The sequence below is a fragment of the Manis javanica genome, chromosome 4 (assembly GCF_040802235.1).
Source record: "Manis javanica isolate MJ-LG chromosome 4, MJ_LKY, whole genome shotgun sequence".
Lineage (NCBI taxonomy): Eukaryota > Metazoa > Chordata > Mammalia > Pholidota > Manidae > Manis > Manis javanica.
This window is the reverse complement of record NC_133159.1, coordinates 35,719,398-35,745,485: the sequence shown is the minus strand read 5'-3', so window position 1 is coordinate 35,745,485 and position 26,088 is coordinate 35,719,398. Positions and strand designations below refer to the sequence as shown.

General features: G+C 36.1%; 1 protein-coding gene across 3 annotated transcripts in view; it reads left to right on the top strand.

The window, feature by feature from the left end:
- The window catches only part of TESK2 (testis associated actin remodelling kinase 2), a 138,530-nt gene that overhangs the window by 6,305 nt on the left and 106,137 nt on the right, over positions 1-26,088 (top strand). For 2 of the 3 annotated variants that reach the window (XM_037021760.2, XM_073233830.1), the window contains exon 2: positions 16,495-16,800. In XM_037021760.2, the coding sequence (XP_036877655.2) occupies positions 16,579-16,800 (222 nt within the window). In that variant the 5' untranslated portion in view covers positions 16,495-16,578. Of the gene's footprint in view, positions 1-16,494; positions 16,801-26,088 lie in introns of those variants that run through there. The other variant, XM_073233831.1, reaches the window with a different exon arrangement.

Below are 26,088 nucleotides of genomic sequence, written 5' to 3'. Positions count from 1 at the left end.
ATTAATTGAGTACACTGCTAAAATGAGGTGAACATCAGTTAAGCCAAGACAGAAAGGGAAGGCCACACTTGAACAGTGGGTTAAGTCTGCAAAATAATTATTAGGTCAGTTTTAGTAGAGCAAAGTCTTTGAATTCCAGGCAAAGGAATTTTATATGCAACAAATGTCACTGAAGATTAACTGTCATATGTGTTGTATGAACTGTTAAGGTTGCTGTTTGCTTCCTTCCTGCTTGTCTGAAATGATGTCGAAACCTTTCATGCCTATGACATAGTAGAAATATTATCAAAGACAGTTGTTTATAAACAGCAGTGAAATTTTGGACTGAAAAATGACCCTTTATTTAAAAAGAAATGTAAATACAGTTAAGGACACATGAAAATAGGCATTGTGCATCTTACTACGCAGGTGGACAGTGACTGAGAAGGGGTATGTGGGGGGCACTTGGTGAAGGGGGGAACCTAGTAAACAATGTTCTTTCTGTAATTGTAGATTAATGATACCAAAATAAAAATAAAAATAAAAATAAAAATAAAAATAAAATAGGCATTGTGTGAAAATAAGCATTATTTAAACATAGTTATGTGCTCTCTCCTTTGGATTCTTATGACCAGATAACTCTTCTGGTGTGGTAAAGCTCTGGTTTTGTCAAGGCTTCACAATAAGTTTAAGGAAATCATATTAAAAGCCCTCTTAAGCTCTGTAATTACATTAAACAATATATTTTTAACTGGAACCAGATTTTTTTCCTTAAATCAGAAAGAAAATATTTCAAGGTCACAAATCTCTCAGAAAGTTAAATGCCAGGTAACATGCTGTAGTTAATATGAATTTAGTTGAAAGACTACATCTTTTGTATTTGTATTTCGGTACATTTGTATTAATTGTTTTAAAAAACTCAGATGCATTATACATTGGTTGTGAAATTATGTGCACTTTGCTACATTTATTGTGTCAAGTCAACATTGTTTTATAATTACAGAAGCAACATGACACTACAGAAAGTTTAGAATAAGAGTAAAGAATAAGTCATAATCTTTCCACCCTAAAATAACATTATCACTTTGATATAATTAATTTTTCCCAGTGCATACTATATAATTATAATTATTCAATTTGTATATCCTTTGCCCCTCCCTCTTCTATTTAACATATACATTTTATGTCATGTAGTCTAAGCTACTATTGTGGGAACAATGAAAGGGTGGTTTTTAATTTTTCTAATCTTTTTAATCTTCATTTTTTTTAAACAAAAATAATACATGGTCATTTTAAAAAACAACCAGACAGAAATATATTCCATAAAAAAAATGAGTGTCTCTTACAGTCACCTTCACCAAGATGACAGTTTAGTATAGGTAGTCCCCTAAATTGTTTTCTAGGAATATACTAATGTTTACTATTGTATTAAACAAATATAAACAAGATTACACTATACATTCTGTTATACCCTACTGCTGTTATTTAGCAGTGAAACTTGGACATCTTTCCATGTTACTATGTACAGAATTTACCTAATTCTTTTAATGACTATATAATGTTAAATTATATGGGTATACTACAGTTTATTTAACCTATCCCTATTGATGGACGTTTGGATTGTCTCCATTTTTTTTCTATTACTGATAATGTGTAAGTTAATATTCTTGTACATACATCTTTGTGTGCTTATAGTAATTGTCATCTTTAATGGCTATGTAATATTCCTTGTAGCAGAAATAATACATTTGAGAAAGAAATAAGGTTGAATAAAAATATTTTTGGTGAATATTTTTTATAATACTTCATGTTATTAATTTTGTTTTCCTTTTTATCTGACTTCTCCTTTGGCCTTTGTCATGTAAGCTATAGAACAGCGTATTCTAACCCCAGGAACCTCACTTCCTCTTTCCTTTTGATTGATTTCCTTCCCACAGTCCCTGAAATAGACTTGTTACTCACTTTATCAGAAAAAGAGGTGAGTTGCTTATCTGTCCTAAGTTTCAGGTCTTCTTCTAATCAAATGGGAAAATTAATCAAGAGATATTATACTAGAAAATTCATACATCCTAATACTTTAGCATCTCAGCTTATTTGAATGGGATCTAGTACCAGCTTATTTTGCTACAAGTTTCATGTTCTAACGTAAAGTTGTAGACAAATTTTAGTGTGCTTAGAAAATTAAAAACTGAGTCTTATGCAGGTTATGGGAAATAGTAGTCCTACTTAGATCATATATGTAATATCGTGTATATTTTTTGCTATTGCATTTTAGGGGGGTTTTTTGGAGGGCAGTTAAGGCTAAACCAGGGAGATCTTGATGCCATTCCATGGGAAACCTGAAAGACTTGTGTATATTTGCCCTTGGGAAGGCTAAGTGACTGAAAAGCCATCAGAAAGAAGAAAAAAACCAGCCTTAATTTGCTGTTTCAGAACTAAGATTAGAGTGGGGTGGGGGAGAAAGAGGAAAGGGAACCCAAATTTATTAATTGCTTAGTATGTGTATGCCTAGTGTTTCATATATACATTTTTCTTATTTAATTCCTTAGTATGTGTTCATTTAATTCTCATAATAACTCAGTGAGATTTATCTATTTTGTAGATAAGGGGAGAAGTTAAGTAACATGCCCAAGATCATTTAGCTACTAAATTGGAATCAGATTTTTAAAAATGTGTCCTGTTTGATTTGTTTAGTCACACACCTATGTTTTAAATAACATATAGAAATAACATTATTTTAGAAAAAGTGCCTCTTTCCTTCTCTCATTTCATGAAATTTTATCCATCTATGCATGCTTTTTCAATCTCAGTCTTTGCCATCACTAGATCCTTTTTGACTTATCTAGCACAGTTTGCCATGATGTTACCTCTTCCATCTGAACTGTTTTAGATACAGCAGTTTTTGAATACGTATACTGCTGCTTCATTAGAAAATTATTTCCAGGCAAGAAGTACTCATTCACACAACATAAGACCTATTGCTTTTCCCATTTCTAGTGTTGGTATTTGTCATCTCTATGCTATATTCATATGCTGAGTTTTTTTAATTGACAAAAAATTTATCATATGTTTCTGAAGTCTTTACTGTTTTATTGTAAATAGGAACACCTATTTACTCATCACCTATATATAACAATTATTAACATTTGCTAAAATTTGTTGCATCTGTTTTTTGATACATTTTAATGCAAATAGAGACATTTAATTTCTACGTCTGTGTGCATCTCCAGAAATAAGTCTTATACAATCTTGATATCATTATCACACTTAAGAAAATCCATAATAATTTTCTATCATCTCATACTAGTCCTTATTAAAATTTCCCATTATTTTTTATAACTAGTTCAAATCAGGATACAATCAAGTATCATTATTGTATTTAATTGTTATAACTCTTAATTTTCCTTCAGAGTCAGAATTTGAATACAATACTGTGTTTTTCCTATGCTTTTCTTTTCTTGGAAAGCAAAAGCTTTGTAACCAGTGGAACTTTCTAATAAAAAAACAGGCTTCTGGAGGAATTAGGGAGCTCTTCATTGGCGGTGCTGTTTTAGTAGGCTGATTCTAGCTTCTTTAGTGCCCAGTCCAGTGGACACTTGTCTTCATATTATTTGACTTACATTGTGACATTTGGTATGTTCATCATTTCTACCTTTGGCTTGTGTGACATACTTTCTCTTGGTTTTATTCTTTCCTTTGTTATTTCTTTTTTTGTCCTGTATATGTTGATGTTCCCGTAGCCTCTTACCTGATCTCACTTAAGGACATAAGGAAGGAGGCGGGGCTTTGGTACATAGTAGCAATTCAGTAAATGTTACCTATTACTCATGTGCTCTATTCTGGGAAACTCTTTAGAATATATCTAAGTGCTAATGACTTCGAAGTCTGCATTTCAGTCTAGTCCTTTCTCCTGAGCTCCACTGTAGTGTCTCCATCTACCTCCTGGACATTATCACTTGTTGTTCTTTCAGGCATTTCAAGATCAGAAAAGAATTTGAGTCTCTAAACAAACCTTTTCCTTTTTCCAAGGTGAATATCTTGTCATTCCCCCATCACCCAAACCAGAAATATGGGAAGGATTCTAGTGAAACCTGGAGTCACTTAGATACCTCTTATATCTCCTATGTTCATTTGCTCACCTTTTAAAAATTACCTGTTTCCTCTTCTAATTCTCTGTCCTTATTGATAGTGCCTTAATTAAGCTCGTCTTAGTTTTAATCTGTCATTAGCAATTATTATACTGTAGTGTATTCATTAATTTACATGTGTCTTTCTTGGGAGACTAAGGTTCTGGAGGGGTGGAGTCATGTTTTATTCATTTTTCTATATCCTCCCAGAGAAGCAGTAGTATAGTGATTAAGAATACAGGCTCTGGAGTTGAACTCTGGCTCTACCACTTCTTGGCTGTAAGAGCTTGGACAAGTTAACTAATTGTGTCTTTTTTTCATATTTGTAAAACAAGGATAATAGTAGTATCTATTTTATAAGGCTGTTATAAATATGAAATGTAAATCACTTGGGAGAGCATCTGGATTATAGTAAATGCTCAGTAAATATTATAGCACCTGTCATAATACCTTTTACCTAGTGAAAACCCAATTAACATTTGAGTCAGTTAATAGAGGGGATTCTTGAATTGGCCAAAAGATTGGATTGGTTAATCTCTAAATGCCTTTACACTGAGTTTCAACCTAAAACCATGTTTTATGTCATGACCTAGGGCCTGGTAGATTGTAGTTACAATAGCAAATAAGATGCTTATCATATAGTTTTAAGAATTGGCTTTTGATCTATCTGGTGTTAATATATGCCATTGTTTATATTCATGGCTAATTAAATAGGGTGTGCCAGTTTTTATGTTAGATTGCCTTTGGTTTGAATGGAAACTGCAACTCATTTCACAGCAGATTGGCAAGTTCAGCAGTATTGCTTTTATTTTGAATTAGGCAGTCATCCTGAAATGTATCTGTATTTGCTATGTTGGTCCATAGAAAGGATAGAGCCTGAGCAGACCTGTCATGTAGATTTGCAGTGTGGTTGATCTTGATACACAGCTACTATTCCTATTTTGGAATATGGCCAGTTTTCTGGGCTACCTCTTACCCATGAATCCTTGTTTTATTTTGACTTAGTGACTTTTTATGATAGAAAACAAAAGATGATTAGGATATTATGTTTGCGTTCTTATTCTACACTTTGTATCCAGGGTATAAAAGTATACTGGTTCTTAGAAATCCTCTTCACTCACTCTTTGGGAATTCATTACCAACCTTATGCACACACGATTCTATATTTGGATGGATGTTGAAGATTTTTGGTTGCTGGTTGACACTTTGCCATATCCTGCTACACTGGTTGATTGCTGTTCAGTGCATTGCAGGATTTTATTTGTGTCTACATTGTTGGGAAGTTTCATCCACTTTGTTCCTGTGAGATGAAAAGGTTAGAAGAAAAATACTGTACAATAGAATGAAAAAGAAAGAATGATTGACACTTGGAGTATCTTCTCTGTCAGCTTGGAATCCATTCTTTAGACAAGCTAAACTAATGTTTAAACCAATGCTAAATTTTCTGTCTAGAATGTGATTAAATGACTGAAGGCTTTTGATCCAGAGGCTAGTGGAGCTATCATCTGGATATTCTTTACGCTCTGTTGTTAAGGTAGAGTGGGGAATAGTCACACTTTTACCTAGCTAATGTACAAATCACTTTTTTTGGATTTTTTTAAAAATGAAGTATAGTTGATACACAGTATTATATTGGTTTCACATATAAAACATGGTGATTCAACAGTTACATGCATTGTTAAATGCTCATCCCAAGTGGTGTAGTTGCTATCTGTCAACATAGAAAGATGTTACAGAACTATTGACTATTCGCTATGCTGTACTTTCATCCTTGAGACTAATTTATATGATGATTGAGATTTTGTATGCAAAATCATTTATCACAGAAATTTAGCTGTTCTTCTGGAGGAGACATGTCATAGTGGGAAGTGTTTGGATTTGGAACTACTGTACTTGATTCCTGAGTCTGTTGCTAGTTGAGTTTGAGCAAATCTTTTAATCTCTCAGTGTCTTCATTTCTTCCTCTTTAAATTGGAGATGATAATGCCTAATTTGCAGTGTTGTTGTAAAGATTAGAGACAGCATATGTAAAAATACTTGGTAGAATGCATGGTGGAAGACTTGGTAAATGGTGGCTGCATTGTTGTTATTTTCAGAAGCATTTCAGATGGGAGTATGTTCTAACTGGAAGTCCTAAAAAAATTTCTCTGGAAAATGATTTGTAGAATTCCTACTTTGGAAAAGTAAAATATATAATATTAGATATAGGATATTTAGTTCTCTTTGTTTATTGATAGCTTTTCAAATACTTTCCTCAATCAAAGCTTTTAATTGTACCTTCTTTGTGAAAAATAAATCCATCCCAGTGTAAGTGAAAAATTAGCCTTTGAAAATACAAAATTGCCTAAGTAGAAAAGAAAGAAAAAGTTTTGAACTTCCAAGTTTATAAATATTGAAATTGCGAACACAATTACTAAAAATTTATTTGTGTCTTTGTAAGCAACATAATTTTGGCATTTTTGAAAGACTGCTAAAGGCTATTTCTTAGTTTAAAACAAAACTGATGAAGCTTTTCTAATAGTGTTTCCCAACAGGGGCACTATTGGCATTTAGGGCAGGACAATTCTTTGTTGTGCCAGGACTGTTCTGTGCATTGTAGGACATTTAGCTTCCCTGGCCCCTGCCCACTAAAATGCCAATAATGCCTACCCAACACCCCCGCCATTGTGACAATAGCTCATCCCTGACTGAGGACCTCCCTCCCTCTAAATTTTCACCTGCCTCTAATGGAGAACCACTGGGACTCTAGCTGAAATATTTTAATGAAGCAGATCATAGTATCATCAGTTTCATTTAAGAACTCCAGGTTTTTACAAGCTTAAAATTATTCTTGATCAACAAAGTATAGTCTGTTGAATCAAGTAATTTCTTTAGAGTGAAACCTGCATTTTTTTTCAAATATATCGTTCTATTAAATGTGAGAGTAATTGTGTCTGATCCCCCAAAAATCTATACTTTAAGGGGCACTATTAGTATTACAAGGTAATATTCCATAAATAACACCAAGAGAGGTAATGTAAAGGTTGAAAACATAAAATCTCACATATTTCAAGGTATGTATTTTCTGATTTTAAAATTATTTTGAGGTAAAAAAAATAGGGTGTGGTTTTAGAGCTGTTTATGTATATACCTTTGCTGCATTTTATGGCTAATTAAAATTTGTCCTATTAAATAGAAAGCCATTTATAGTTTGGTTGATTTCTTTTCAAATGTGGTCATTTAGTATGCTGGCTGGGAGAGCAGAGGCATGTTTTGGAAGTTTTCCAATGATCAGCACGTCTCCAAAGTGGATTAGTAAAGTTCTTACTCCCATGAGGGAATTGTACTTTTTACTACTCATCCCAACTGTCTAGTAATTTATATTACTTTAGCATGTAAATAAGGGGCTCAACAACTAAATACCAATGTTTGTCATGAGTGCTTTTATATTTTAAGTTTGCATACTTGAATAAGCCTATTCAAAAATTCTCCCAATGCTATTGAGTTTTTAGCCTAAGGTATAAATATTCCTTGAATCAAAAACTATAGTGAAATTTTGCAGAATGAAAGTGAGACACTAGAGACTTGGCACATTGGGATGCTATGTATTTGCCAAGTTGTTTTCAGTTTTCTTGGCCTAAGCATATTGCATAGCTGTTGTATTGGCAATAGCCTTAAAAAAAGAAATACTTAATTAATTTTTTAATTAAAAAGTTAAATATAGAAAAGAGTAAAAAAAAAAAAAGAGTACAACATACCACCCCAAATTAACAAATATTAGTTAACAAAAAATAAGAAAATTAGCAAAGATATCTTGTGTTGTTTTCTATAGGTTTATTTTTTAATAAAAGGAAATGAAGCATTATTGCTGTAATTAAAGTCTCTTCTTGTTTCCCTTCCTTAACCTCCTTTCTCTCTTTCCCACCAAGGCACCTACCACTATGAATTTAGTGTCTTTCTTTCTAGTTTATGCTTTTAGACATTTACTATAAATACATATCCTTAATAATTATAATAACCAAAAATGGAATGCTTACTGTTTAATTAATAACCCTATGGTTGTTGTAAGCATTTAATGATTTAATACATATAAAATGTTATAATGCAAATACAGTACTATTTTTATTTTCATTTTACAGATGGGGTACTGGAGATGTAGAGAGGTCTTAAAATAACTTGACCAGATGTATATGTATCAAGATGGGAATAAAAATAAATAACATTGTTAAGAATGAACAATAAATAAATGATCTGAATTTAGAAAAAAAAAATATATATATATATATATATATATATTTATATATATATATATAAATAACTTGACCAGCACAGGGATAATAGTACAGCATGAAGAATATAGTCAGTGAATCTGTAGCATCTTCCTATGTTGACATATAGTAGCTGTACTGGTGGGGGTGAGGATTTAATAATATCAGTAACTGTTGAACCACTGTGTTGTATACTTGAAACTAATATAAGACTGTATAGCAATAAAAAGAAGATAACTTGACCAGGTTCATATAGTTACAAGTTATGGAGCCAGGGATTTGAACCCATATTGGTTCTAGAGGATATACCTTTAATCAATATGCAATCCTGTCTCTTTATTATATATATATATATTACTTTGTATGTTTTAAAAAAGATTTTTTATTAAAATAGTATCATATTGTAGGGATGGGCCTACATTTTTTGTTTTTTTATGGTGGGTTTGTTTTTTAAGTTCTTAAAATTTTTTTTGAATTAAATTTTAATGATACCACTATTCAGGTTGCTTCTTTTCCCCTACTCAGTATTGATTTTGAAATACATCCACATTGCTAGATAGAATGCATTCATTTTAAGTCCTGTATATTCATTGGAAAATATGCTACAATTTATCTATTGCTCCTACAGACTAAATTTGAGTTGTTTTCTTTTTCCCCTTTATTACACACAGTGCTGCTGAAATGAAGTTAATATCCTTGTTCAGGTCTCCTGTGCTTATGCTTCTATAAGCATATAGATTTTAAAAAATACTTTTTCCTCCTCTTGAAAGTGCTCTGAGCCAAGATACATAGTTGTTTATTTTTCAAAATAAAAATATCAACATTTTAGTCTATTGTGCTATTGTGAAACTTGTAACAGACTCCAGCCAAACCAGCTCAGTTGCGGTTAGTTACTCCTTACCTTCTCTCACTTTGCTGACAAGCCCACCTGATGAGCTACAGGGAGCAATTCTGTCTTCTAAGTTTTAATTTAGCTCAAGTTTTTTCCATTGCTTTACTTAGTTCAGTGTTTTTCCCGCTACAAGAGTAGTAAGGAGTTAAGCTAGTCATTTGCATAGAAGAGAGGACCAGGCTGCAGAGGAAGTCCAGGCTGATAGTAATTCTGACAGATAGAAAAGAAGGAAAAAGAAACAACTTTAGAAAAATAAAGCACAAGACATTAAATTTAAAACTGAATATATAAAATATAGTTGCCTGCTAAATTAACTGAACAATTGGGTAGGCTTGTCATCTACTGCCTTCTTCATTTTAGATCTGTTTCATTTTGAATGAAATGCATTGTTAACCTCCACAGTGCCCTAAAAGGATTTCCTGGGGGGTGGCAGATTCTATTCTCTATATTCTAAAACTTAGAATTCTGACAGAATTGCTCACTGTCACTCATCAGGTGAGCTTGTCAGTGAGGTGAGAAAAGGTAAGGAGTAACTACCTGCAGCTGAGTTGATTTGGTTGAAGTCTGTTACAAGTTTCACAACAGCACAATAGACTAAAATTCTGGTATTTTTAGGGAGAGTGGTATTTGTTGTATTTTCAAAAATATATGTGGTTTTGGGAGGAGATTTCCGCTGCTCTACTCATGCTGCCATCTTGGCTCCGCCCTAAATTCTGGTATTTTATTTTAAAAAATAAATGTGTATCTTGCCTCAGAGCACTTTCAAAAGGAGGAAAGAGTATTTTTTAAAAGGTTTATGCTTATAACATCCCATGCTCATGGATAGGAAGAATTAATATTGTCAAAATGGCCATCCTTCCTAAAGTAATCTGCGATTCAATGCAATCCCTATCAAAATACCAACAGCATTCTTCAATGAACTAGAGCAAATAGTTCTAAAATTCATATGGAACCACAAAAGACCCCAAATAGCCAAAGCAATCCTGAGAAGGGAGAATAAAGCAGGGGGAGATTATGCTCCCTGACTTCAAGCTCTACTACAAAGCCACAGTAATCAAGACATTTTGGTACTGGCACAAGACCCATAGAGCAATGGAACAGACTAGAGAGCCCAGATATAAATCCAACCATATGTGGTCAATTAATATATGATAAAGGAGCCATGGATATACAAATGGGGAAATGACAGCCTCTTCAACACCTGGTGTTGACAAAACTGGACAGCTACATGCAAGAGAACGAAACTGGATTATTGTCTAACCCCATACACAGAAGTAAACTCAAAATGGATCAAACACCTGAATGTAAGTCATGAAACCATAAACTCATAGAAGAAAACATAGGCAAAATCTCTTGAATATAAACATGAGCAACTTTTTCCTGAATGCATCTCCTCAGGCAAGAGAAACAAAATAAAAAATGACCAAATGGGACTACATCATGATTAAAAGCTTCTGTACAGCAAAGGACACTGTCTTGCCAATGGGTTTCAGCCCTGGGCAAGTTCGCTATGGATTCAGTGTGACCAAAGAAAATGACAGCAAAACGTTCTTGGGGTGAAAGGGTTATACCCAACTTTATTTCCAGGTGGCAGGTCGGTCACTAAAATTCTGTTCACTCAGAGCAAGTCTGCATGCAGCAAGCTGGTCTCTGCCTCTGGGTCCCTCTGTCCGTATAGCCATCCTCCAGGCCTCTTGCCTGCACAGCCAGCCTGTACAGCCATCCTCTGGGCTTCTCTGCACAGCTGTCCCACACAGCCATCCTCCAGGCCTCTCTGCACAGTCATCCTGCACAGCCTCCCTCTGGGCCTCTGTCCTCGGTACTGCCACCACTCTAGCCTCTGCTCTTCTTTCCTGCAGCCTTGCAGCCCTGCCACCATGTGGTGCCCAGAGCACTGGGAAGAGCTCTTTATATAGAGTCAGGAGCCATGTATTGCCTACAGGTGTGCAGTGAGCTAGTCAACCAGGGCCAGGTGAAAATCCTGGCCACAGGAACTCTCATTTTATCCACAGACACCATCAGTAGAACAAAAAGGCATCCTACAGTATGGGAGAATATATTTGTAAATGACATATGGAACAAGGGGTTAACATCCAAAATATATAAAGAACTCACATGCCTCAATGCCCAAAAAGCAAATAACCCTATTAAAAAATGGGTGGAGGATCTAAACAGACACTTCTCCAAAGAAGAAATTTGGATGACCAACAGGCACATGAAAAGATGCTCCACACCGCTAATCATCAGAGAAATGCAAATTAGAACCATGATGACATATCACCTCACACCAGTTAGGATGGTCCAAAAGACCAACAACAACAAATGTTGGTGAGGATGTGGAGAAAGGGTGTGGATAAAATGAGAGTTCCTGTGACCAGGATTCTCACCTGGCCATGGCTGACTAGCTAACTGCACACCTGTGGGCAATACATGGCTGTTGACTCTATAAAAAGAGCTCTGCCCAGTGCTCTGGGCACAACACTGTGGAAGGGCTGCAAGGCTGCAGGAGAGCAGAGCAGAGGCTGGAGTGGTGGCAGTGCTGAGGACAGAGGCCCAGAGGATGGCTGTGCAGACAGAGGAGCCCAGAGGACGGCTCTGAGGACAGAGGGACCCAGAGGCAGAGACTGGCTTGCTGCACACAGACTTGCTCTGAGTGAATGGGATTTTAGTGACTGACCTGCCACCTGGAAATAAAGTTGGGTGTACCCCTTTCACCCCAAGAATGTTTTGCTGTCATTTTCTTTGGTCACACTGAATCCATAGCAGATTTGCCCAGGGCTGAAACCCATTGGCAAGACAAATGGCATAGTTGGCAGGATTCATTGTTGACCAAGGAAAAAGACAGGCTGCCCTTATGGGAGGGGTGCTTCAGCGGGCTGCCCCTGTGAATGGGGAGACAGTGGATTGTCCCCCAATGGGTATGTGGTCTGAGGTGGCTTGCCTCCTAGAGGACTGGGCCCCACCCCAGGACTGGAGGCAAATGGAGGTGACACCTGAGGCAGTAGGGGTGGCTCTTGGTATAGTAAGCAGATCCTTTGAGAAGCAGAGTGCTGGGGAGGCAGTGGGGACTGTGGGTTGGCTGTTTCTCACAGTATTAAAAAGGTCTACAGAGGAGACTCAAGAAATGTCTGCACAAGAACGTGAGCTGCAAACTTCTGTGGATTCCCTGAGGAAGGAGATGGCCTTGATGCAGGAGGAGGCGGCACGAGAGCACCAGCAGCAAGGTGCCATTGGAGATGAGATGACAGTGCTGCCAGGTGTTCTTATAGAGGAAGAGGCCATCAAGGTAAAAGGCAAACTCCTGAGGGAAGCACAGGTGGAGGTGGCATGAGAACGTCAGCTGCAAAGCATTGAGCTGAAGGTAAGAGACCTTCTGAAGACTGAGCTGGTATTGTTGTGAGGCACTGTAGCAGAGGAGGCACTTGGGGGAATGGAGAGAAACGTGCCGTCAGCCCCAGAAATGGAGGAGCTGGGGAAGGATGAAGGGGTGGTGCCGGAGGCACTGGCACCTCCTGTATTGAAAGCATGCCCAGTGGTTGTAAAGAAAATAAAGACCCAGCAGCTGAAAGTTCTCCAAGGAGAGGAGCAGCCCCCTCCCAGGTCATGGAGCACTCTATGGTCCACCCCTATACTCAGGCTGAACCAGTGGCTGTGGGACTTAGGGGTGGATGAAATTCTTCTGTCGGGATCAGAGATGGGAAAGGTGTCTTCCCTGACAGTGCAGCCCGACTTGAGGCAGCCATTACTAAATGCAAGGTGACATTTTGTCACCTACCTGAAGCAGTGAGTACAGCAGCTGAAGCAATGAGAACGCAGAAAGAAATAAGACCTGTTACTCACAGGAGGAATTTGAGGGGCCCTGTGAGGGTTATGAGGACCCAGATGTGGGTTGACTTGATACGGGCAGGAGTAGATGGAAAAAAATTAGATGGGAAGCCAAATAGGATCATACTGGAGCTATGGCAGCAAATGAAACCAGAGCAGCAGTTCCAGCCATTAAGACCAAGGAGGCAGAGGTCAGAGACGAGTCCGGCCTGTGTGTCTGCAAGCTGTTTGCTGGAGAGGCTGGAGAAGTGTTCCAGCTTGCATGCACAGGGACCATTGCAGAGGACGAAGGGCACATAGATTGCAAGGAGAGAATCCTGGAGGGGTGGAATGTGGATAAAATGATAGTTCCTGTGGCCAGGATTCTCACCTGGCTGTGGTTGAATAGCTCACTGCACACCTGTGGGCAATACATGGCTGTTGACTCTAAGAGCTCCTCCCAGTGCTCTGGGTGCGACACTGGCAGGGCTGCAAGGCTGCAGGAGAGCAAAGCAGAGGCTGGAGTGGTGGCAGTGCTGAGGACAGAGGCCCAGAGGACGGCTGTGCTGGACAACTGTGCAGAGAGGCCCGGAGGATGGCTGTGCAGGATGGCTGTGCAGAGAGGCCTGGAGGATGGCTGTGCGGGATGGCTTGCGGACAGAGGAGCTGAGAGGATGGCTGTGAGGACAGAGGGGCCCAGAGGACAGCTCTGCAGACAGAGGGGCCCAGAGGCAGAGACCAGCTTGCTGCACACAGACTTACACTGAGTGAACAGGATTTTAGTGACGGACCTGCCACCTGGAAATAAAATTGGGTATACCCCTTTCACCCCAAGAACATTTTGCTGTCATTTTCTTTGGTCACACTAAATCCATAGCGGACTTTCCCGGGGCTGAAATCCATTGGCAAGACAAAGGGGAACCCTTCTACACTACTGGTGGGAATGTAAAATAGTTCAACCATTGTGGAAAGCAGTATGGAGGTTTCTCAAAAAACTAAAAATAGAAACACCATTTGACCCAGGAATTCCACTCTTAGGAATTTACTCTAAGAATGAAGAATCCCAGATTAAAAAAGATATATGCACCTCTATGTTTATTGCAGCACTATTTACAATAGCCAAGAAATGGAAACAACCTAAGTGTCCATCAGTAGATAATTGGATAAAGAGGATGTGGTATATATACACAATGGAATATTATTCAACCATAAGAAGAAAACAAATCTTACCATTTGCAACAATATGGATGGATTTAGGGGGTATTATGCTCAGTGAAATAAGCCAAGCAGAGAAAGACAAGTACCAAATGATTACATTCATCTGTGGAGTATAAGAACAAAGCAAAAACTGAAGGAACAGAACAACAGCAGAATCACAGAGTCTAAGAATGGACTAACAGTTACCAAAGGGAAAGGGACTGGGGATGGTGGGTGGGAAGAGAGGGAGAAAGAGAATAAGGGGCATTATGAATAGCACACATAACGTAGTTGGGGGAGCACGGGGAAGGAAGTATAGCACAGAGAAGACAAGTAGTGAATCTGTAGCATCTTACTACACTCATGGACAGTGACTGTAGTGGGGTATGTGGTGGGAACTTGAAATGGTGGGGGATCTGGTAACCACAATGTTGTTCATGTTATTGTATATTAATGATACCAAAAAAAAAAAGGTATATGCTTATAGAAACTTTCACATGTAAGCATGGGAGACCTGAGCGTGTGTAATAAGGGGGGAAAGGAAACAACTCACATTTAGTCTGTAGGAGCAATGGATAACTAGATTAATTAATTGAACAATGAATATACAGGACTTAAAATGAATGAACTCTATCTAGCAATGTGGATGTATTTCAAAAGCAATACTGAGTGTGGGAAAAGAAAAAAGCTGTAGAGTTGTATCACTAAAATTTAATTTAAAAAAAAAATTGAAAAACTTACCAAAAAACAAAACCCACCATAAAAAACAAAAAATGTAGACCCATCCCTACGGTATGATACTATTTTCATAAAAATGACTGAACTTTATGGTCTCTTCTGTCTTTAATATTTTTAAAAATTTGGTTTTATAAGCCTCAATTTTTGATCTGGTGATCTGTTGGCACTTTTTGGCAGAAGTTTAGTGTAAGTGCTTAAATGTTTTATTTTTGGGAATTTGGATTATTGTTTCTGTGAAGACTGGTGCAGCTAGCTTAAGAAAAAGTAATTTATGTTAAAGATACATGGATATCTCATGGAACATTAAGCCTGGATGTAGTTAGGTCCCAGGAATTGGGGACTAGAGCACATTAGGAAAATCAAGAAGTTCTCTTTCTTTCTTTGCAAATATGCCTCAATCTCTTGGCTTTTACTGTCTTCCAGTCTGTGTGGTAGGAAATGACCATGGCCAACAGCTTCTAGGTTTACACGGCTTCCATTTTAGAAAGCAGCTAGACTGAGGCTGGACTATTTTAATTTCAATTCCAAATATCCATGAATGTAACTGTGATTGGTCCATACGGGGTAAAGTTCCCCTGACTTCTGGCTATGGCTAGGAAGGCAGGGTTACCCTGCCTCTATTTCCATGGTTGGAGATGGTAGAGGTTGTCTGGGTTAAGGTATTCACCACATTTATGAAAGCATTTCACTAATTGAAGAGTCACATGTTGTATTTTGCATAGGATACTTACGATTAATTCTCATGGAGCAAAGAAGAAGTAGGGAGACAGGCTAAAAGAAAAAATGGGCTTGTTCTTCTGGTACATAACAAAAATTCTTAGTTATGTATGAGATAGGGTGGAGCCCTTCTGCAGTTAGCTTCTGCTGGACTGAGCTATTTAATCAACAGTGAATTTTAAAATTGCTTTTGGATATAGTTTTCTCTTAAAATTATATAATTTTATATAATTTCTCTTAAAATTATATAATTTTATATTTATAATATAAAATCATCATCTTTGTTTTATATATTTGGAGTTAATCTTTCAAATAAAGAGAAAATTACATGAGACTAAGAAAGGCTTTGGTAGGAGCATAGGCTTTTGAATCAGTTTTGCATTTTAATTGTGTCTGCCATTTAGTGACTGTATGATTACTTGACCTCTGCAAAATGAACATAAGAATCCTTATATCATGGGTTGTTTGAGAATCAAAATGACATGACATATGTACAGCTCTTATACTGTGGTTCCTAGATAGGTGTTCAATGAAGGATAGATAATTATCATTGTTAATTTTGTTTTTTAGCATTTAATTGTTGTTTTTCATTATATTCTACTCATGTTAAAGACTGACTACATCTTGGGGTTCAAATATATCAGTATTTTTTGAAGGTAAAGGCATAAAGTGTTTTTTTAGATCTGAAAATTAGCTAGAATGTGAAAGAGTAACTATTACATTGATAGTTCATTGGTTTGCATATTTATTCATTAATGGTTTTAATGAAATATATTTTTGATCTCTTTTTTAGTGTCAAACTGGAAGAGAAGTGAAACTCAACAAAATTTTTATGTGTGGAGTTCCTTCTTAAAAGAAACAAGTAATTATTGAGACTATGGATCGGAGCAAACGGAATTCCATTGCAGGATTTCCTCCACGTGGAGAGCGTCTTGAAGATTTTGAAGGAAGTGGTGGAGGAGATGGGAATGTGATCCAGATGGGAAGAGTTTGGCCATCTTCGTATCGAGCTCTTATAAGTGCCTTTTCCAGACTGACGCGTTTAGATGATTTCACCTGTGAAAAAATAGGGTCTGGCTTTTTCTCTGAAGTATTCAAGGTGGGTGATGCCTTAGCTTTTCTCTGTGTGTCTCATTGATGGGCAGCCTCACTACAGAGTTGATAGTTATTTAGGACATAGGCTTTGCCTAGTCGGGGTGCTATGGCTCTTGAGCAGTATTCTAAACTGTCCTCTCATGCTATTTATTAATATGCAAGATACATTATTTAATTGCAAAAATAATACATGCTGATTAAAAATCCAAATAATACAGTTTATTCCACTCCCATTTCACCCCACATATACATATGTATATATATATATCAAATCTCCAGTGATAAGCACTATTAATTTGGTATGTATATTTCTAGATCCTTTTCTGTGCTTATGTGTATATTATGTACACACATCTTACATACATATATAAAGTTTATATTATGTGTAAGAAGATATATATGCAGTTGACCCTTGAACAATGCAGGGGTTAGGAGTGCTGACCCTGTGCAGTCAAAAATCCATGAATAACTTTTGACTCCCCAAAAACTTACCTACCAATAGCTTACTGTTGACCAGAAGCCTTATTGATTAAATAGTTGATTGACATACTTTATATATGTATTATATACTGTATTCTTAGAATAGAGTAAGCTAGAGAAAAGAAAGTGTTTTTTCAAATTGTTGCAAATCTCCAAAAAATGTTCCAATATAATTATTGAAAAAAATTCATGTCTAAGTGGACCTGTGCAGTTCAAATCCATGTTGTTCAAGGGTTAATTTTGTGTATATATGTATGTATGTGTGTGTGCATGTGTATTACATATATATCTACACATATAGTTTTTGTTTGCTTATTTTTAGTAAAATTGAGCCCTTAATGCTCCCAGGCAATGCTCCCTGGTTTATTTTCTCTCCCAGAAAATTATTTCATGCATTTTCTTTTCTCATCAGAGTCCCAGTACTTCTTTAGTTTTTGTGCTCAGTAATGAGCTCGCTTCCTGATTCACTGAGAAAATTGAAGCAAGATGAAAAGAACGTCCACAGCCTTCCAATCACCACAAATAGTTACCAACCGATATCTTTACCCACTTAACTCAGCTTTATACCTACCACTATGGATGAACTACCCATTCTCCAATATAAGCCACATTTTCATTTGTATCATAGATCCTATTTCCATTTGCCTACTCAAACATATTACCTAAGATATTCTCCCCTCAATTTCCTACATCATATTTCACTCTCTGTTAAAATATTTTCATTAGCATGTAAGCATTCTGTTATTTCTCTCACCTTAGAAAAATATTCATTTTAAGAGAGTTAAGTTAGATGGTTAGATAGTAAAGAAGCTACCCTTGAACCTTTGGTAACCACAAATCTAAAGCCTGCAATGGCCATAAGTACATATCTTTCAATAATCACCCTAAATGTAAATGGACTGAATGCACCAATCAAATGACACAGAGTAATAGAATGGATAAAAAAGCAAGACCCATCTATATGCTGCTTACAAGGGACTCACCTCAAACCCAAAGACATAAACAGACTAAAAGTGAAGGGATGAAAAAAGATATTTCATGCAAACAATAGGGAGAAAAATACAGATGTTGCAGTACTTGTATCAGACAAAATAGACTTCAAAACAAAGAAAGTAACAAGAGACAAAGAAGGACATTACATAATGATAAAGGGGTCAGTCCAACAAGAGGATATAACCATTATAAATATATATGCATGCAATACAGGAGCACCAACATATGTGAAACAAATACTAACAGAATTAAAGGAGGAAATAGAATGCAATGTATTCGTTCTAAGAGACTTCAACACACCACTCACTCCAAAGGACAGATCCACCAGACAGAAAATAAGTAAGGACACAGAGGCACTGAACAAGACACTAGAACGGATGGACTTAAAAGACATCTACAGAACTCTACACCCAAAAGCAGCAGGATACACATTCTTCTCAAGTGCACATGGAACATTTTCCAGAATACACCACATACTAGGCCACAAAAAGAGCCTCAGTAAATTCAAAAAGATTGAAATTCTACCAACCAACTTCTCAGACCACAAAGGCATAAAAATAGAAATAAATTGAACAAAGAAAACAAAAAGGCTCACAAACACATGGAGGCTTAACAACATACTCCTAAATAATCAATGGATCAATGACCAAATTAAAACAGAGATCAAGCAATATATGGAGACAAACGACAACAACAGCACAAAGCCCCAACTTCTGTGCGACACAGCAAAGGCAGTTCTAAGAGGAAAGTATATAGCAATCCGGGCCTATTTAAAGAAGGCAGAACAATCCCAAATGAACAGTCTAAAGTCACAATTATTGAAACTGCATAAAGAAGAACAAATGAGGCCCAAAGTCAGCAGAAGGAGGGACATAATAAAGATCAGAGAAGAAGTAAATAAAATTGAGAATAATAAAACACTAGAAAAAATCAGTGAAACCAAGAGCTGTTTCTTTGAGAAAATAAACAAAATAGATAAGCCCCTAGCCAGACTTATTAAGAGAAAAAGAGAATCTACACACATCAACAGAATCAGAAATGAGAAAGGAAAAATCACAATGGACCCCACAGAAATATAAAAAATTATTAGAGAATACTATGAAAATCTATATGCTAACAAGCTGGAAAACCTAGAAGAAATGGACAGCTTTCTAGAAAAATACAACTTTCCAAGACTGAGCAAGGAAGAAACAGAAAATCTAAACAGACAAATTACCAGCAATGAAATTGAATTGGTAATAAAAAAACTACCCAAGAACAAAACCCCAGGCCAGATGGATCACTGATGAATTTTATCAGACATATAGAGAAGACATAATACCCATTCTTCTTAAAATTTTCCAAAAAATAGAAGATGAGGGAATACTTCCAAACTCATTCTATGAAGCCAGCATCACTCTAATACCAAAACCAGGCAAAGACCCCACCAAAAAAGATAAATTATAGACCAATATCCCTGATGAATGTAGTTGTAAAAATACTCAACAAAATATTAGCAAACCGAATTAAAAAATACATAAAAAGGATCATACACCATGACCAAGTGGGATTCATCCCAGGGATATAAGGATGGTACAACATTCGAAAATCCATCAACATCATCCACCACATAAACAAAAAGAAAGACAAAAACCACGTGATCATCATCTCCATAGATTCTGAAAAAGCATTTGACAAAATTCAACATCCATTCATGATAAAAACTCTCAGCAAAATGGGTATAGAGGACAAGTACCTCAACATAATAAAGGCCATATATGATAAACCCACAGCCAACATCATACTGAACAGTGAGAAGCTGAAAGCTTTTCCTCTGAGATCAGGAACAAGACAGGGATGCCCACTCTCCCCACTGTTATTCAACATAGTACTGGAGGTCCTAGCCATGGCAATTAGACAAAACAAAGAAATACAACCAATCCAAATTGGTAAAGAAGAAGTTAAACTGTCACTATTTGAAGATGACATGATATTGTACATAAAAAACCCTAAAGACTCCACTCCAAAACTACTAGAACTGATATTGGAATTCAGCAAAGTTGCAGGCTACAAAATTAACAACAGAAATCTGTGGCTTTCCTATACACTAACAATGAACTAAGAGAAAGAGAAATCAGGAAAACAATTCCATTCACAGTTGCATTAAAAAGAATAAGATACCTAGGAATAAACCTAACCAAGGAAGTGAAAGACCTACACCCTGAAAACTGTAAGACACTCTTAAGAGAAATTAAAGAGGCCACTAGCAAATGGAAACTCATCCCATGCTCTTGGCTAGAAAGAATTAATATCTTCAAAATGGCCATCCTGCCCAAAGCAATATACAGATTTGATGCAAACCCTATCAAATTACCAACAACATTCTTCAACGAACTGGAACAAATAGTTCAAAAATTCATATGGAAACACCAAAGACCCCGAATAGCCAAAGCAATCCTGAGAAGGAAGAATAAAGTGGGGGGGGGATCTTGCTCCCCAACTTCAAACTACTACAAAGCCACAGTAATCAAGACAATTTGATACTGGCACAAGAACAGAGCCACAGACCAGTGGAACAGAATAGAGACTCCAGACATTAACCCAAACATGTATGGTCAATTAATGTACGATAAGGGAGCCATGGACATACAATGGGGAAATGACAGTCTCTTCAACAGATGGTGCTGGCAAAACTGTACAGCTACATGTAAGAGAATGAAACTGGATCACTGTCTAACCCCATACACAAAAGTAAATTCGAAATGGATCAAAGACCTGCATGTAAGTCATGAAACCATAAAACTCCTAGAAAAAAACATAGGCAAAAATCTCTTGGACATAAACATGAGCAACTTCTTCATGAACATATCTCCCCAGGCAAGGGAAACAAAAGCAAAAATGAACAAGTGGGACTATATCAAGCTGAAAAGCTTCTATACATCAAAGGACACCATCAATAGAACAAGAAGGTACCCTACAGTAGAGAATATATTCATAAATGACAGATCCGATAAAGGGTTGACATCCAAAATATATAAAGAGCTCATGCACCCCAACAAACAAAAGCAAATAATCCAAATAAAAAATGGTCAGAGGAGCTGAACAGTTCTCCAAAGAAGAAATTCAGATGGCCAACAGACATATGAAAAGATGCTCCACATCGCTAGTCATCAGAGAAATGCAAATTAAAACCACAATGAGATGTCACCTCACACCAGTAAGGATCGCGACCATCCAGAAGACAAACAACAACAAATGTTGGCGAGGTTGTGGAGAAAGGGGAATCCTCCTACACTGCTGGTGGGAATGTAAATTAGTTCAACCATTGTGGAAAGCAGTATGGAGGTTCCTCAAAAAACTAAAAAATAGAAATCCCATTTGACCCAGGAATTCCACTCCTAGGAATTTACCCTAAGAATGCAGGAGCCCAGTTTGAAAAAGATATATGCATCCCTATGTTTATTGCCGTACTATTTACAATAGCCAAGAAATGGAAGCAACCTAAATGTTCTTCAGTAGATGAATGAATGAAGAAGAGGTGGTACATATACACAATGGAATATTATTCAGCCATAAGAAGTAAGCAAATCCTACCATTTGCAACAACAAGGATGGTGCAAGAGGGTATTATGCTCAGTGAAATAAGCCAGGTGGAGAAAGACAAGTATCAAATAATTTCACTCATATGTGGAGTATAAGAACAAAGAAAAAACTGAAGGAGCCAAACAGCAGCAGAATCACAGAACCCAAGAATGGACTAACAGTTACCAAAGGGTAAGTGGGGGGAAATAAAGGGGGCATTATGATTAGCATGTATAATGTGGGGGTGGGGGCACAGGGAGGGCTGTACAACACAGAAGACAAGTAGTGATTCTACAGCATCTTAGTATTCTGATGGATAATGACTGCAATGGGGTATGTGGGGAGAACTTGGTGATGTGGGGAGTCTAGTAAACATAATGTTCCTCATGTAATTGTAGGTTAATGATACCGAAATAAAAATTAAAAAAAAAATATATTTGTTAAAGGGGGAAAAAACTTACTTTGACCCTGTAGTTACACTCCCTCATGTTTGTTCTCTTTTGAACCAAAATACCTCTTTTACCTCTATAGCATTGTATCCACTCACCATTTCCTGTTCCTTTCTTCCTATGCTCGCTCTCTGTTTTTAATTTTTTTTGTGGTAAAATATACTATATCTTTTATTATGATAAAACATAAGTGTATCATTTTAACCATAGTAAGTATACAGTTCAGTGTCATTATGTATATTTACAGTATTGTGCAACCATCACCGTTATGTTTCCAGAACTTTTTCATCATCCCAAACAGAAACTTGTACCCATTAAACAGTAACTCCCCATTTCTCTTTACCCCATTCCCTGTTAACCTCTGTTTTCTTTCTCTGTGAATTTGCCTGTTCCAGGTACCTCATATTAGTAAAATTGTACAATATTTGTCTTTTTGTGTCTGGCTTATTTCACATAGCATAATGTCCTCAAGGATCATCCACATATGTCAGAATTTCATTCCTTTTTCTGAGTGAATAATATACCATTGTATGTATATACCATATTTTATTTTTTCATTTGTTGGTGAATATTTTTTTTCTACCTTTTGGTTGTTGTCTTCAGAATATGCTATAATTGGTGTACAAGTATCTGTTTGAGTTTCTGCTTTCAATTCTCTTGGATATTTACCTGTAGGTGGAATTGCTGGGTCATACAGTTATTCTGTGCTTAATGATTTTTTTTCAGCTGTGGTAAAATATACATATAAATATAATTAAAATTTACTATCTTAACCATTTTTTAGTGTACAAAATATAAGTAAAATTTACTATCTTAACCATTTTTTAGTGTACAGTTAAGTTGTATTCACATTGTTGTGCAATCAATCCCCAGAACTTTTCCACCTTGCAAAATTGAAATGCTGTACCCATTGAACAACTTTCCCCTTCTGCCTGTTCTCAGCTCCTGGCAACAACCATGCTACTCTCTGTGTGATTTTGACTATTCTAGATATATATAAATGAAATCATGCAGTATTTGTCTTTGTGTGACTGCCTTATGTCACTTAGTCTATATTTAACTTTTTAAGGAACCACCATACTATTTTTCACAGCAGCTGCACCATTTTGCATTCCCACGAGTGATGCACAAGAGTTCCAATATCCCCTCATTCTCACTAAAACTTGTTATTAAAAATTTTTTTTTGATATTAGCAATCCTAGTGGTTGTGAAATATCTCATTATGGCTTTGATAATGGCATTTCTCTAATGACTGGTGATGTTGAGCATCTTTTCATGTGCTTATTGGCCTTTTATGTATCTTTGGTGAAAGGTCTATTCAGGTCCTTTGCCCATTTTTGAATTGGATTGTATTTGTCCCTTAGCAGATACTTGATTTGAAAATATTTTTCCCTATTCTATAGGTTATCTTTCATTTCCTTGAGAGCGTCTTTTGCTGTGCACAAGTTTTAAATTCTGATTAAGTTTAAATTTATCTGTTTTTTTTCTGTGTTGCCTGTGGTTTTGGTGTCATATCCAAGAAATCATTGCCAAACCCAATATCATGAAAAATTTCCCCAATGTTTTCCTCTAAGAGTTTTATAGTTTTAGCTCTGACATTTAGCTCTTTCATCTATTTAAGTTAATTTTTGTATATAGTGTAAGGTAAGGGTTTTATTTCATTCTTTAGCATGTGGGTAAACAATTTTCTCAGCACCATTTTGTTGACAAGACTGTTCTTTCCCCATTGAATGGTCTTGGCACCCTGTTGAAAATCAAGTGGCCATATGTGCCAGGGTTGGTAACTCATTAATTTGTATGCTCTGATTGTTAGTGAGGTCCTTTTATGTTTATTGGTCATTTATATAATTTGGTTATATTTTTTACCTGTCTTTTTCTATTGTGTTAATTTTTTAAATTTAGGTTTTATTGTCTATTGTGTTAATTTTTAATAGTTCTTTATATATTCTGGTAGTAATTCTTTATTACATATATTGCAAGTATTTTCTCCCTACCTGTCTTTTGTCTTTCTAATTTTTATGTTTATTACTTGTGGCTTTTATATTTTGTTGAAGAGAACTTTCTTACTGTAACTTTTGAAAGTAATATTCTCTACTTTTCCTAATGCTTTTTATGACATATTTCATTGAGTTTAAGATACCATTGATTAAAAGATGGAGCTGTTGCCAACTAAACTATAACAATTCTTACTAGCTGTTTTATTTTTCACTTAAAGGGCTCTTATAGACTTGACCAGGCATAGCTTTTTATAATGTTATACTTTTGAAAAAAGGAAGGCATATCAGAAGTAAATTGGCTAAGGCATTCCTAAATCCTTTTTATATTCAGAGTATCACTATCCAGAATCTTTTTCTAACTCAGAGTGTATTTGTATCTGTGTGTTTATACAGTATTGTGCTTTCTATCATTAAGAGTGTGGTGATACATAATTTCTTAAAAGATGGATGCACTGTTGTATGTTGGTGCTTTTATTTAACCACTGACATCCATTGTGTAAGTTTTAATGTACGTGGTACAGGTACCTAGAAGTAATTTAAGACATCGCAATTTTGAGATACTGAGTCTTTAGATAAGATGAAATGTAGGAGGCAGTTTTTTATGTTTAACTCATCTTGAGTTTACTACAGTATTTGAAACGAGGTATAGACATTTAATTTTCCTGGTGAGATAATTGTCCAAATTTTTAAATATCTTTTTCTTGCCAGTGGATTGAAATGTCGTTTTGATCTAAATAGATAGACCAATGGAATAAAATAGGAAATCTGGAAATAGATTAAAATATTATACTAGGTTTAAATAACTATACTAATTTAGTGTGTATTATATTATCTTACACTAGTGAGGAAAAGAGGAATTAGTCAAGTGATATTGGCATATAGAAAAGCAATTGGGTACATGTTTTATACTTTATACCAGGATAAATTCCAAATGGAGAAAAAATGTAATTATGAAAATTCAAATCATCAAAGTTCTAGAGCAGAACATGGTAGAAGTAATTTTTTTTTTTATTGAAGGGTAGTTGATACACAGTATTACATTAGTTTCAGGTGTACAACACAGTGATTTAACATTTATATACATGATAATTCTAGGTACCAGCTATCACCATACCAAGTTGTTTAGAAGTAATTTTTTAAAAAATTAATCAACTTTACTTTTTAGATCATTTTTATGTTCATAGCAAAATTAAGTGGAAAGTACAGAGTTTCCATATACTCTCTGTCCCCACATATGCACAGCATCTGCACTATCAACATCCCATGCTACAGTGGTACATTTGTTACAATTGATGAATCTATATTGAACTATTAAACCACATTATTGTCACCCAAAGTCCTTAGTTTACATTAGGGTTCACTTTTGGTGTTGTATATTCTGTGGGTCTTGATAAATGTGTAATATATCCACCACTGTAGTATTATCCAGAATAGTTTCATTGCTCTGAACATTGTGTGTGCTCTATTTATTCTTCTCTCCTCGCAACCGTTGGAAGCCACTAATCTTTTTACTGTCTCCATGTTTTTGCCTTTTCCAGAATGTCATATGGTTGGAATCAGATGATATGTTGCCTTTTTGGATTGGCTTCTTTCACTTAGCAATATTTAAGTTTCCTCCATGGCTCTTCATGGTTTGATAGCTCATTTCTTTTTAGCACCGAATAATATTCCATTGTCTGGATGTACCATAGTTTATTCACTCACTACTGGTGGTCATCTTCGTTGCCTCCAAGTTTTGGCAATTATGAATAAAACTGCTATTAACATCCATGTGCAGGTTTTTGTGTGGACGTGTTTTCAGTTCATTTGGGT